Source organism: Dipodomys merriami, unplaced genomic scaffold (genome assembly GCF_024711535.1).
Source record: "Dipodomys merriami isolate MVZ:Mamm:240054 unplaced genomic scaffold, mDipMer1.0.p SCAF_31, whole genome shotgun sequence".
Classification (NCBI taxonomy): Eukaryota; Metazoa; Chordata; class Mammalia; order Rodentia; family Heteromyidae; genus Dipodomys; species Dipodomys merriami.
In genome coordinates this window covers 14791602-14804045 of record NW_027204604.1, presented here as the reverse complement: position 1 = coordinate 14804045, position 12444 = coordinate 14791602, and the positions used below count along the sequence as shown (strand labels likewise).

At 42.1% G+C, this 12444-nt stretch overlaps 1 protein-coding gene across 2 annotated transcripts in view; it reads left to right on the top strand.

Annotated features, from left to right (window-relative positions):
* Nr5a2 (nuclear receptor subfamily 5 group A member 2) overlaps positions 1–12444 on the top strand; it is a 108819-nt gene that overhangs the window by 15068 nt on the left and 81307 nt on the right. For both annotated transcript variants that reach the window (XM_070041874.1, XM_070041876.1), the window contains exons 2-4: positions 669–787; positions 2063–2204; positions 4929–5575. In XM_070041874.1, coding sequence (XP_069897975.1) covers positions 669–787; positions 2063–2204; positions 4929–5575 — 908 coding nt within the window. The remainder of the gene's footprint in view (positions 1–668; positions 788–2062; positions 2205–4928; positions 5576–12444) is intronic.

The following is a 12444-nucleotide window of genomic DNA, read 5'->3' as shown; positions in this document are numbered from 1 at the left end:
ACGCGAGGAGATGAAAGTAAGCAGACCTGCGCCGTCTCTAGTAGAGAACGGAATGAATGATTCGATTACTCTAACAGGTCCGGCCGGGGGGCGAGCGGCCTCCCGCTGCCCATCAACTTGGGGCTGATGTGGAGAAGCCGGGCGTCTGGGGCTTGGGATTCTCTGCAGAAAAGAACAGTTTGCCAATTAGTGCAAACAGCTAAATGCGTGTCCAGGAAACTGCTTCGGGAGTGTGTGTGTCTGTCTTGTCTGTGTGTTCGTCCGTGTGTATCAAAGGTGGCATTTTGGAATTAACTCCAGAAATTGCAAAGTGAGTCCCGGGATCTTCCTTTCCATGCGGCGGCTCCTATTCTGTTTTACAGAGTTATGAGACCTGGGTTCAACACTAGTCAGTTTAAAAGAAATTTGTGTTCTTTTTTAAATTTAAAAGTATGGTATCTGGTCATTGACGCCCAGAGATGTTTTCCTTTAAGTGTAAAAATAGCTCTTTTCAGGATCACTTGGATAAATATATATATATGTATATATATATACTATTTTATTTTATACATTTACCTGGTGATATTTGTCCACCAGTCATCAAAAATGTATTTCCTCGCAGGATTAGAACCCTGCGTGGGTTCAAATGAACTGGAGGTGTGTATATCTTTTTCCCCCTCTTCTTTCAGTGTCTCAATTTAAAATGGTGAATTATTCCTATGATGAAGATCTTGAGGAGTTGTGTCCTGTGTGTGGAGATAAAGTATCTGGATATCATTACGGACTCCTGACCTGTGAAAGTTGTAAGGTATGTCCACATATTACCTGTAAAAAAAAAAAATACAATGTGCAAACTCAGTGCAAACCATTGCATTTTTTTTCTGAAAGATAAATGTAGGCTTCTGCCCCCCTCAAAGATGAAAGTCTTAGATGATACTTAGAAATATGTGTCTGATTTAGTTCAAAAGGCAAAAGAAAAAATAGGCTGTTTAGAAAACTTTACCAGTCTTATAGCTTTAAAATATTTTTATTGTAGTAAAGTGATGTAGCTGTAGAAAGATGTTCATTGCTATCAGTCCTAAATATTGATTTCACTTGATTTATATATATTTAAAACATCGTTGCTCTTGAGCAAGAACGTGACAAAGTATTTTTCCCAAGTACATTATAACTTTAGGGTAGTCTATGCTGCAAGTACAAGCACTTTTTTAAAATAATGGTAGATTTTTTTTTATATACTCTCAGTGAGTTCAGTATTTTGTTTCAACATTTTTACCGTAAAAAAACTTAAGTACAACTATATAAAGCAGTACTAATCTCTTCTTTCTCTATAGCACAGATTACTTCTGTTTACAACTAATAAGATAAGAATACCGACTTAGAAATGTCTTTATTCTATTTACAAATTTTATCTTGATTAATCCTTTCATGCCAACTGCAAGGAAAGCATAAACTGATACAATTCAGCTTTGAGATCCATGCTCTTCCGTAATCTATAAATTTCATCTTTCTTTTAAAAGATAAAAATATTCCCCCACCCCCACCCCGACTAGAATGCTTTCCAGTGAAATTGTGAGCACTTTCCCATTTTGCTCTTTCAATCCTTTTGCTTTTAACTATCTAGTGTTGACATTTGTAAACGATCTAAGGAGTTTTGCTATTGTTTTCCCCATTGGGATTGTACTGGAATTATTTCTGACTTCTTAAAAACAATCTGAATCTCCATGAGCACCTCTGTCAGGAACATGAAGATGAAAAGGAAGGCAGACTTAAAAACAATCACTGGTCAATACAGGGTTTGTTGTTGTTCCTTTTTCTAACCCAGGCTACAGTGGTATGGAATCAAGTCTCTCCAGGTTTCCATGTCATTCCTCAGGACTATAACTTGGGGGCAGAAAAATCTCCACTGTGATCTGACCGTATTGTAGAGGGTTGATTTTGTTGAAATATAAAATAAACCACAGAATCACATCAGGACCCAACTAGTACAATGAAAGGATTTACTGGTGATTTCCTTAAAATGAAACAAAGGAGGGAAAGTGGTAGGTTTAAAATCTGTCTCACTGTTTGCTCTGTCTTGCAGGGATTTTTTAAGCGAACTGTCCAAAATAATAAAAGGTACACATGTATAGAAAACCAGAACTGCCAAATTGACAAAACACAGAGAAAACGCTGTCCTTACTGTCGATTTCAAAAATGTCTAAGTGTTGGAATGAAGCTAGAAGGTAAGATTCTTCTAAAGACAATTGCTTACTAAAAGTCTCCAAGTAGAGATACACAAAAACATGAGGTGGCAACAGATTCACATTTTTCCACTCTTTTAGCACTATAGCATGGATGGAAGGTCTTTCTGTTTTGTTTGCATGGTGGTTTCACATTTAAAAAACACAAACTTCTCATTTGACATTTAATAAAAAAAAAAAATTGTCACCCCCCCCACCCTTATTTTACATTTAGGAGTAGATGTATTTTTTTCAGTCCTAAAAAGATCAACAAGATTAGAGCTATTCCACTGAGAACAATAAATATAATTAATTTACAAATCAGTCCATGAAGTTTAAATATTCTTTTTGAGTAAGCAAAGTAAAAGTTTGATTTCTATCTTTCCTTGGTAGACCTCCTCATCCTAATTGTTAATACAAATTTCATAATTTTTGAGCAAAAGGAGTTCACTGTGCAAAGAAAATTTTTTTATGCTGCAGAAATACAGCATACTTTCATTTAAAAGACGTGATAAGGATTGTACAAAATAAAATAACAGATAGGAAGCGTGAAAAATAGTCAGTAGCAATGGTTGGACAAGAACAAGAAAATGATTTCCTCAAAAGCCACACCATACTTTGTTATACACTTCAGAGTTCAGATTGGCGGCAGTAAAGTTAATATGTGACTGCTGTAAATAATTTGTAGTTCGTGGGCTGTTAGGGTAGGCTGCTATTTTCCAGCCTTTGACCTACTGGCTTTGCCCAGATTAAATATACTGCAAATAAACTACTAACAGGGACACATGTCCATGAAGTTGCTAGATAGAACAGTGCCTTCTATTTGATCATTGAGGTACAGGCCACGGAGGGGAATTTAGGGGTGGGGGAGAGATGTAGAACTCATATTTGACAGAAAATACTAAAAAAAAAAAAACCCCAACATAATAATTTCAAATTGTCTGAATTGCTAACAGATTTCTTCACATAAAAATGGCTGGTTTGGATGTCATCAGGACTGCTTTAGAGATGTAAGAAAGGAAAGCATTGGTGCTTATTAATTTTCTTATCACCAATCTTGTTTATCAAATAGGGGAATAATGAGTTAGATGTTTCAGACCCAGAAGATGAAAAAGCTAGATGCTACTATTTCCAATGATGCCAGCTATTTGATTTTTTTTTGCATTGTTTATCTTGAAGCGTTTACTTATCTTGAAAATTAAATTGCATGTTAGTCACTCATGGTATCTACATTTAGCCGTGGAATGAAACAGTTGGATATCCAACACATTATCATTCAGATGAAACACTCGTTATGTATGATTGTGTGTAGTATTTTGGATACCTAGAGTTCACCATAAATTTTTCATGTGATACTAATCCTAAGATAAAAAGCTCAAAAACTTAACCTCCAGCAATTTCAGCTGGTCCCGTGGCAGATGGCAGCCCGTGGTTTCTAAGCGCCACGGGTCATGATGGACTTGGGGAGAGTTGCTAGCCAGGGTAATGGACAGGCCCCGGACTCCAGGCCCTGGTGTGCCAGAAGAGGCCCTGAGATAGCTTTTTGAAAGGAATGTGCTTTAATTTTGTCCTCTTGCTCACGTGAAAAACAACTGGTAGTTCACGAATGTGCCGTGATCTAGACCAGGTGAAAACCATTTTTTTCCAAGAAGAGCTACTGTATACCTAACTCTTTTGTAACCAGATCACCCCAAATGACCCAGAGGAAGATGCCAGAAGGAAAAGTGCTCACTGTTTAATACAGAAATGGGTTGTTTCACCATTTCTCCCCCGAAATAAGAGAAACAGCTATACAGCAGAGATAATTTGAGCTTCCATAAACATTTATGACAGACATGGATACTTCAGTATGAACACTGATTCTGTCTTTGTGTCTCTGTCTCTGTCTTTCTTTCTCTTCCTTCCTTTCTTTGTGCTGGTGCTGGGGTTTGAACTCAGTGTCTAGGTGCTGTCTGTTAGCTTCTGTGCTCAAGGCTGGTGATCTGCCACTTCAGCCACAGGTCCACTTCCAGCTTTTTGGTGGTTAATTGGATATAAAAATCTCACGGACTTTTTTGGACAGCCTGGCTTTGAATCACAATCCTCAGATCTCAGCCTCCTGAGTAACTAGGATTACAGGCAAGAGCTACCAGTGCCTGGCTTGAGTCTCTTTCTTTCTTTCTTTTTTTGTTTTGTTTTGTTTTGTGTCAGTCATGGGGCCTGAACTCTGGGCCTGGGCACTGTGCTCTTTAGCTCAAGGCTAACACTCCACCACTTGAGCCACAGCACCACTTCTGGTATTTTCTGCTTATGTGGTGCTGAGGAATCGAACTCAGAGCCTCATGGATACAAGGCAAGCACTCTATCACTGAGCTACCTTCCCAGCCCCTTGATTCTCTTTCTTAGCTATATTAAATTACCTCCTAGATGAAACAAAAATTATAAAATCTTTTTAGTTCACAAAAAGGCTTAATTTATCCAAACAATTTTGAGCAGTAAAGCACACTTGGAGGGGGGAAAATATCATTAAAAAGTCATACTTTTTGTTCTTCTTTTTTCTTTTTTCCTCTTTTTTTTTTTTTTTTTTTTAACTCTTAGAATCCTGTAGGTGAATGGTAATACAAAAACATAGCTACACAACCATTTCTAGTCAGTCTTCAACATTAGTAAAAACTTGGAGTAGCGGGAACAGGCTAAGAATGTGCATCTTATTTTACCCTTTCTTCCACCCCCTTCTCTCCTCAATAGCTGTCCGGGCTGACCGGATGCGTGGAGGAAGGAACAAATTTGGGCCAATGTACAAGAGGGACAGGGCCTTGAAGCAGCAGAAGAAAGCCCTCATCCGAGCCAATGGACTGAAGCTAGAAGCCATGTCTCAAGTGATCCAGGCCATGCCCTCTGAGCTAAGCATCTCCTCTGCCATTCAGAACATCCATTCTGCTTCCAAGGGCCTACCTCTGAACCACACCGCCTTGCCTCCCACAGACTATGACCGAAGTCCCTTTGTCACATCCCCCATTAGCATGACAATGCCACCTCCCAACAGCCTGCCAGCTTACCAGACCTACGGCCACTTTCCTAGCCGGGCCATCAAGTCTGAGTACCCAGACCCCTACACCAGCTCTCCGGAGTCCATCATGGGTTACTCCTACATGGATAGTTACCAGACCAGCTCTCCAGCCAGCATCCCGCAGCTGATACTGGAACTCATGAAATGTGAGCCCGACGAACCTCAAGTTCAAGGCAAAATCATGGCCCACCTACAGCAAGAGCAGGCAAACCGAGGCAAGCACGAGAAGCTGAGCACGTTCGGGTTAATGTGCAAAATGGCAGATCAGACCCTCTTCTCCATTGTTGAGTGGGCCAGGGGTAGCATCTTCTTCAAAGAACTTAAGGTACGACTCCCTTCCAATAGCCCCCCAAAAAGGATGTTGTTATGCTTCTGAATAATAGGTTCCTAGTCACGGACAGTATATATACTTTTTTTGATGCCAGTACTGGGCCTTGTGCTCTCTCTTGGCTTTTGCACTCCAGGCTGGTGCTCTATCACTTGAGTCACACCTCCACACCAGCTTTTTGCTGGTTAACTGGAGATAAAAGGCTCACAGATTTGTCTGCCCCAGCTGGCTTTGAAGTCTAATCCTCTGCTCTCAGCCTCCTGAGTATGGAGGATTGCAGGCAGGAGTTTCCAGCATCCTGCTTTCTCTCCTTTTTCTAAGTTAAGAAGAATTAAATGGCCAGCACTTCAGGACGCCCGTAGCTGGACTTATTCTGTGTAGTTTTTTAATTTGGTGGATGATATCCAACCTGAAATGTTGGTAAGCGTTTTGTTGTTATGAATAGCAGAATGTACTTCATATTTTTTTTAATTCATGCTTTGTGGTTTAAAAAGTTATTTGTCAGATGACTAGTAAGCTGTTGTCTAAAGTTACTAAGGATTGAGCTATAGTTTCATGGTGTCCTCTTGAAGGTTTTATTCAGAAGAAAACACATGGCCAACGTTCAATTGCACTTAGACCCTAATTTAACTGTGTTCAGTATCCATGGGTATTTGCTACCTATTTACCTTGACATTAGGTTGGTAAAGCCTTTGTTTTCAGAGCAGATTCCAATAGGATGTTTACCATCTTCGGTTGAGGAACCGGCAAACAGAGGTTGCCAGCCGTCTGCCTGGCTTCTGTTTAGTCCTCATAATGTATGATGTCCATCGATGATTTTAATGGATGAGTACATTGTAAACACAGCGCTTGTTTGTATAAGGATTTCTGTTTACCTACATAATTATGTGATTTCCTGAAACTTAGGCTGAATAACTAATGGCAAAGTTAACTTTTCATCCAGATGAAAAGCTGAGAATTTTCAGTGCCCTCGAAGGCACATTCAGAAGCTACGGGGCTTGTTCCTGGTTTAAAAAGTGTATCTTAGGTTTGAGTTTGAAGTATGTTTTGTTAATAAGAGCACTTTCTTACTTTTGCTGGCATGGGAGGAAACCTGGCTCTTCAACACCGGGAGCTTCTGATTTCCTAAGGCTGCTAGAGATTTTCAAAGGAAGGACACAGCAGACTTTGAATGCAAAGCTTGCAAGGGGAGTCAGGGAAACACGGAAGCTCTCTACAAGTGGCCAATCATGCTTTTCATGAAAGTGGGGGGAGGGGCAGGAGAGGTACTGGGGCTTGAACTCAGGGCCTAGGTGCTGTCCCTGAGCATTTTTGCTCAAGGCTAATGCTTTACCACACGAGCCACAGCTCCGTTTTCTTTTGGCCTTTTGGTGATTCACTGGAGATAAGAGTCTCACAGACTTTTTCCTGACCGGTTTTGAACCATGAGCCTCAGATCTCAGCTTCCTGAGTAGCTAAAATTACAAGCCATGGAAGGCTTAAGCCATTTCATTTTTCTATGGGAACCAAAAAGGTATCTGAACAGTTCTAAATAAGTGAATACAAATGTTTCCTTGGTGTTTTTTTTTTTAAATTCATAACTATGTCCTTAATAGGTAAGGTGTTTTCAAATGATCCTTTAAAAATGATTTCCAGTGGAACTGAAAAGCTAGGTAGTGTGCAGATGAGGGTATCAGAGTCTTGGCAGTCAATGGATTGGAGAATTGATTTGAGTGATGGAATTATTCCGGATGCCAGATTTCTTTGTGAGTAGGTTCTAGCTGATTCGGCGCCTCTCATTTGTAAAGTTGTACATGTGGTATGCGTGGAAAAGTTGCCGTGTTTACTTTGAGAAGGATTTACAAGGGGAAAAAATGTGAATATAAAGCATCTGTGTACTGGAAGTCTGACGAGGGGCATGCTGGGTACAAGGCTGGGTTTAGAGTGTGAGGATTGTTGCTCAGAGAGAAGTGCTCTTTATGTATAATGCAGTCTGATGCAGGGGCAAATGCATGCAGATGTGGTTTCAGCAGTATGGGGGGGGGATACCTAGTGTTAAGGAATAATATAACTTGTCATTAACAGTCATTAATGCCAATTAAGGATGACAGACCATTAAGCAGTAAGTTCTATAAGACCGATGCAAAGTGGACTAAGACCAAAATCTTTCTCCTTCGAGTTATTGTGATTATGAATTGTAGGGAGCAGCCACTGTTAGGACTTCGAAGATGCCGGGAAGTACTCTTTCCAAATTTCCTTATTTACAATGAGATTCTTTTGCATGACTTGGGGTTAAATATTTTGCTGAAACTTAAAGACCTTTGGGAATGGGCTTTGTTAATCTTTAATGTTGTTTAGAGCATTTATCAGTCTTACCATGGAAAATCCATTAAAAAGGGAAAGGAAGAAATTACCCATCTTAGGGCATTTCCAGCGGCGTGAGGTGCTGGAGTGTCTCCAGGGGACAGAAAATCTTGACCCTGGCTACCTTTTGTCTTGTGGCTTGCATTGAACTCACAGGGATTTCGTGGAAGAATTTTCCAGGAAACATAAAGGAATTCAGAGTAACAGGGATGGTTTCAACAGAATTGTAAGATGAATATTCACATTTGGAAATGTTTCTTTTCATTTATAAATTTCCTTTGATTAAAAACAAAACAAAAAAAAGCAGAGCAACTCAATTGAAGCCATCATTTAGACAAGTACAGGGCTTTATTTTTCAACGTATTTTTAAGAACTGCAGCATATAGGAAAGAATAAGTGTGTAAGTATGCATGTGCACACTCATGTGTGTGTGTATGTGTGTGTGTATGTGCTTGAACTCAGGGCCAGAGTGCTTTCCCTTAGAATTTTTTGTTCATCTACCACTTGAGCCACACCTCTACTTCCAGCTTTACTGGCTAATTAGAGATCAAATAGACTTTTCTGTGTGGGCTTTGAGCCTTAGATCTCAGTCTCCAGAGCATCTAGGATTACATGCATGAGCCACCAGCACTGGGCTAGAAATAGATTTTTATACTGGGATGGGGTACACCAAAACACATCTCTTATTATAAACATACGCGCGCATACACCACACACACACACACACACACACACACACACACACACACACACACACACACTCAGTACTCAGCTCATTCAATAGTATGTGACAGTATTTTCTATTCTGCTGTATTCTAAATCATGGTATGTTTGTAAGACATTTCTGGTCATGGCTCACCAATGGGGCCTGCCCTGAAGTTATAGAACCATTGCTGCGGGAAGTTCTGTGGGCAAACACGGGACATGGCCTACCTGTCACTGCCAGTGACAGTTCCCAAAGGCCGCTTCCTCCAACACAGCCACAAGCCTGCAGCTTCTGTCCCCATGTTAGCATTTCCAAGTCATGTCTTGTGTGTGTGTGTGTGTGTGTGTGTGTGTGTGTGTGTGTGTGTGTGTGTGTGTGTGTGTGTGTGTGTGTGTGTGTGTGTGTGTGTGTGTGTGTGTGTGCTGTCCTTGAGCTTTTTTCCTCAAGACTGGATTTCTACCACTTGAGCCACACTTGGCTTTTTGGGGGACGGGGGGGGGGTACTTATTGGAGAAAAGAGTCTCCTGGACTTTCCTGTCCAGGCTGACTCCAAACCATGATCTTCAGCTCTCAGCCTCCTGAGTAGCTAGGATAACAGGCGTGAGCCACCAGCGCCCAGAAATGCAGGTCATGGTTCTTATGTTTCATCTGATCCATTTGCCTTGCTTCAAAATGCGTCTTTTTCTTGCTTGTGTTAGCAAATTGCTCCTAAAGTGATAAACTTGTAGTTAAGGGGAAAAGGAAATTTAGCAGGTAGTTTTTGTTTTTCTACCTATCTACAAAAAAAAAAAAAAGGTATTCTGGTTTCCATTAAAAATCCCAAAGTGAGAAAAAGGAAATTAGAACCCCTTACACCAGCACTGTGAAGGCCAGGAACGAAAGATGGGAAGGCAGCCCATCATAGGGAGCTGGGCTTTGGGGCTCTGGGGGCTGGAATGGGACGCACCTGGGGACTCCACAGCTCAGAAAGACAGAGAACTGAGCCAGGCAGATCTGGGTCACAGAGGTCTCTCTCTCCCCTGCTCCACCCCCATTCCTGTGTTTACACCACACACACATACACACACACACACACGCACACACACACACACACAGAGGCACAGTGTGACCTTTGACTCCCAAACCACAGGCCTCTGCCAGTGAAGCTAAAGCAAATCTCGAGGTTATCAGAAATCCATCACAACCGCCAATTACTAAATCACTAATAATCAGGGAGACAGATTTTCCCTGAGTCCAGACGCCCTCCCTAGAGGACACGAGTCACTTTAGAAAGCCTCCATCATTCTTTTGGGCCACAGAGGGCTCATTCGGTGTAGATCCGGCAGCTAGCACTCTGCCAACTCGTGCTGTGGGCCTTGAATGACTTTGCTAAGTACTCCAAGGCACTGGACCTCTCCCATGCCTGCGTTTCCACTGGGAAAATCTGCACAAGACTTATGGGTGGCCTACGCTTAGATGTCACAAGGCCCAAATCCGGTTCTGTCTGATGTTACGCTTGCTGTGAAAAGCTATTCACTATAGCTTCCTTATTGAGATGGGAGAAGGGAGGATTGTAAGCATCCTGTAGTGGAACCACGCAGACTTTAAGCGTACCTGCCAGACTTTAAGCCACCTCTGTCTTAAAATTACCTATTCTCCTGACCTTTTCTTTGGTTTTGGAAGTGAAGAGCAAGTCCATGACCCCCTCTAGCCAAACATTGGTAGTTGGTTCATGTCTATAATTCTAGCTGCTCAGGAGGCTGAGATCTGAGACCATCTGGCAGGAAAGTCCTTATCTCCAATTAATCACCAATTTCAGAAATGGAGCTGTGTGGCTCATGTGGTAGAGCACTAGCCTTGAGCAGAAAAGCTCAGGGATGGGGATGAAGCCCTGAATTCAAGTTCTAGCAACACACAAACACACACACACATGCACGCACGCACGCACGTGCACACACACACACACCCTTCATGCTGCTAAAAATCTCTTCTTCCTTATGAGGGACAAGTACTCTTTTCTCTTCACCTGTGACTTGCATATCTTTTTTCCTAAACACAAAAGCAGTGAGGAAATAATTCCCCGTTTGTTAAGCAAGTAACGAATCTGGAGGATCTATCTGATCTTCTAATGAGACCAGATGTCCACTGAGGATTCTGGGAACGTGAGTGTAAGCACTTCCCCTCCACCCCTGCTTCGGATACATGCAGGAATAGGAAAGTAAGTCGAAATTAATCCTGACTGAAACTCATAACTAGCGTTTCTGTGAAAAAAAAAAAAGAAAAAAAATAGGTCTCAGAGAGACCTATTTTTTTTCTTTTTTTTTTTTGTGTCAGAGGAATTCAGCCATGCTGAAGCGCGTTTTTCTCTATAGCAGAGAGGCGGTGGGAGGGTAGCCCTGTCTTCTCTCTAGGCCATTGAAGAATTTCAGAATTTCTGAGCAGCCTTGCATTTATTTTTAACCTTCTAGGTCCCTTTTCCCAAGCCTAAGCCTGTCTTCCCCAACCATGATGAGTCTGTAAGCTCAGATTTTATTAGACTTGCCCTAATTTAAAGTTTTTAAAGTTATCCTTTTATAGCCCTCTCTCTCTCTCTCTCTCTCTCTCTCTCTCTCTCTCTCTCTCTCTCTCTCTCTCTCTCTCTCTCTTTCTCTCTCTCTCGCCATTTTTTAAACTTGAAACCTTGAACTCACTTGCTCAGCTGGCACTCTACCACTTGAAGCATGCCTCCAGCTAGCTTTTTTGCAGCTTCTTTGGTTTTGGAGATGAGATCTTGAGGACTTTTTCTGCCCAGGTTGACTTCAAACTGCAATTCTCTAGATCTCAGCCTGCTAAGTAGCTTGGGTTACAGGTATAAGCTACCATAGGGGACAAACTTAGTCTCTCTCTCTCCTTCTCCCTCCCCCTCTCTCTCCCTCTCCCCCATCCTCCCTCTCTCTTCTTCCCTCTCTCTTCCCTTCCTCCTCTCCCTCCCTCCCTCTATGTATGTGTGTAAGAGATCGAGAATGAATATAGCAGCAAGCCATCCGCAGTGTCTCTGCTGTCCTCCTGCCGTTGCTGGACAGTGGTCTCTGCAGTTCTGCATGTGGTCTCAGCATTCCCTCGCTCTGTGGCTCCCAGAATGAACGGCAGTCACTCACCTTTCTGGGAAGGAGATTTGATCCCAGTGCAAAGTTAAACTGAACCATTATCTATTCCGTACTCACCCCAAAGACACGAGAGTAAAACAAATGCCCTCTACCATGGGTCCACAAAACCTCCAGACACGGGATTTACTTCCATTGGAGGCAAATGTCAAGATTTTCTTCCATCTTAGGGAATCTGAAAAACAACACAGTTGGGCACCGGTGACTCACGCCTGTGATCCTAGTTACCCAGGAGGCTGAGATCTGAGGATCGTAGTTCAAAGCCAGCCTGGGGAAGAAGGTCCATGAGACTCTTATTTCCAATTAACCACAGAGAAAGCTGAAAGGGGCGCTGGTAGAGCACTAGCGTTGAGCAAAAGGAGCCTAGGAACAGTACCTAGGTCCTGAGTTCAAGCCAGCAGGTTTGTCTAGGTGGGTGTTCAGGTCTCGTCTGGCCTTTGCCTCTGTGAGATTTCTTCCAGATCTGAAACTTGTCTGTGGACTATTGTGATATACTAAGGCTCATTTTCTGGGCTTCTTTCTTACTGGATATTCTTGCTTAGCTTTTTTACTCAAGGCTGGTGCTCTACCACTGGAGCCACAGTGCCATTTCCAGCTTTTTGATGATTAACCGGAGATAAAAGAACCTCACAGACTTTCCTGCCTGAGCTGGCTTTGAGCCAAGACCCTCACATCTCAGCTTCTTCCTAAGACGC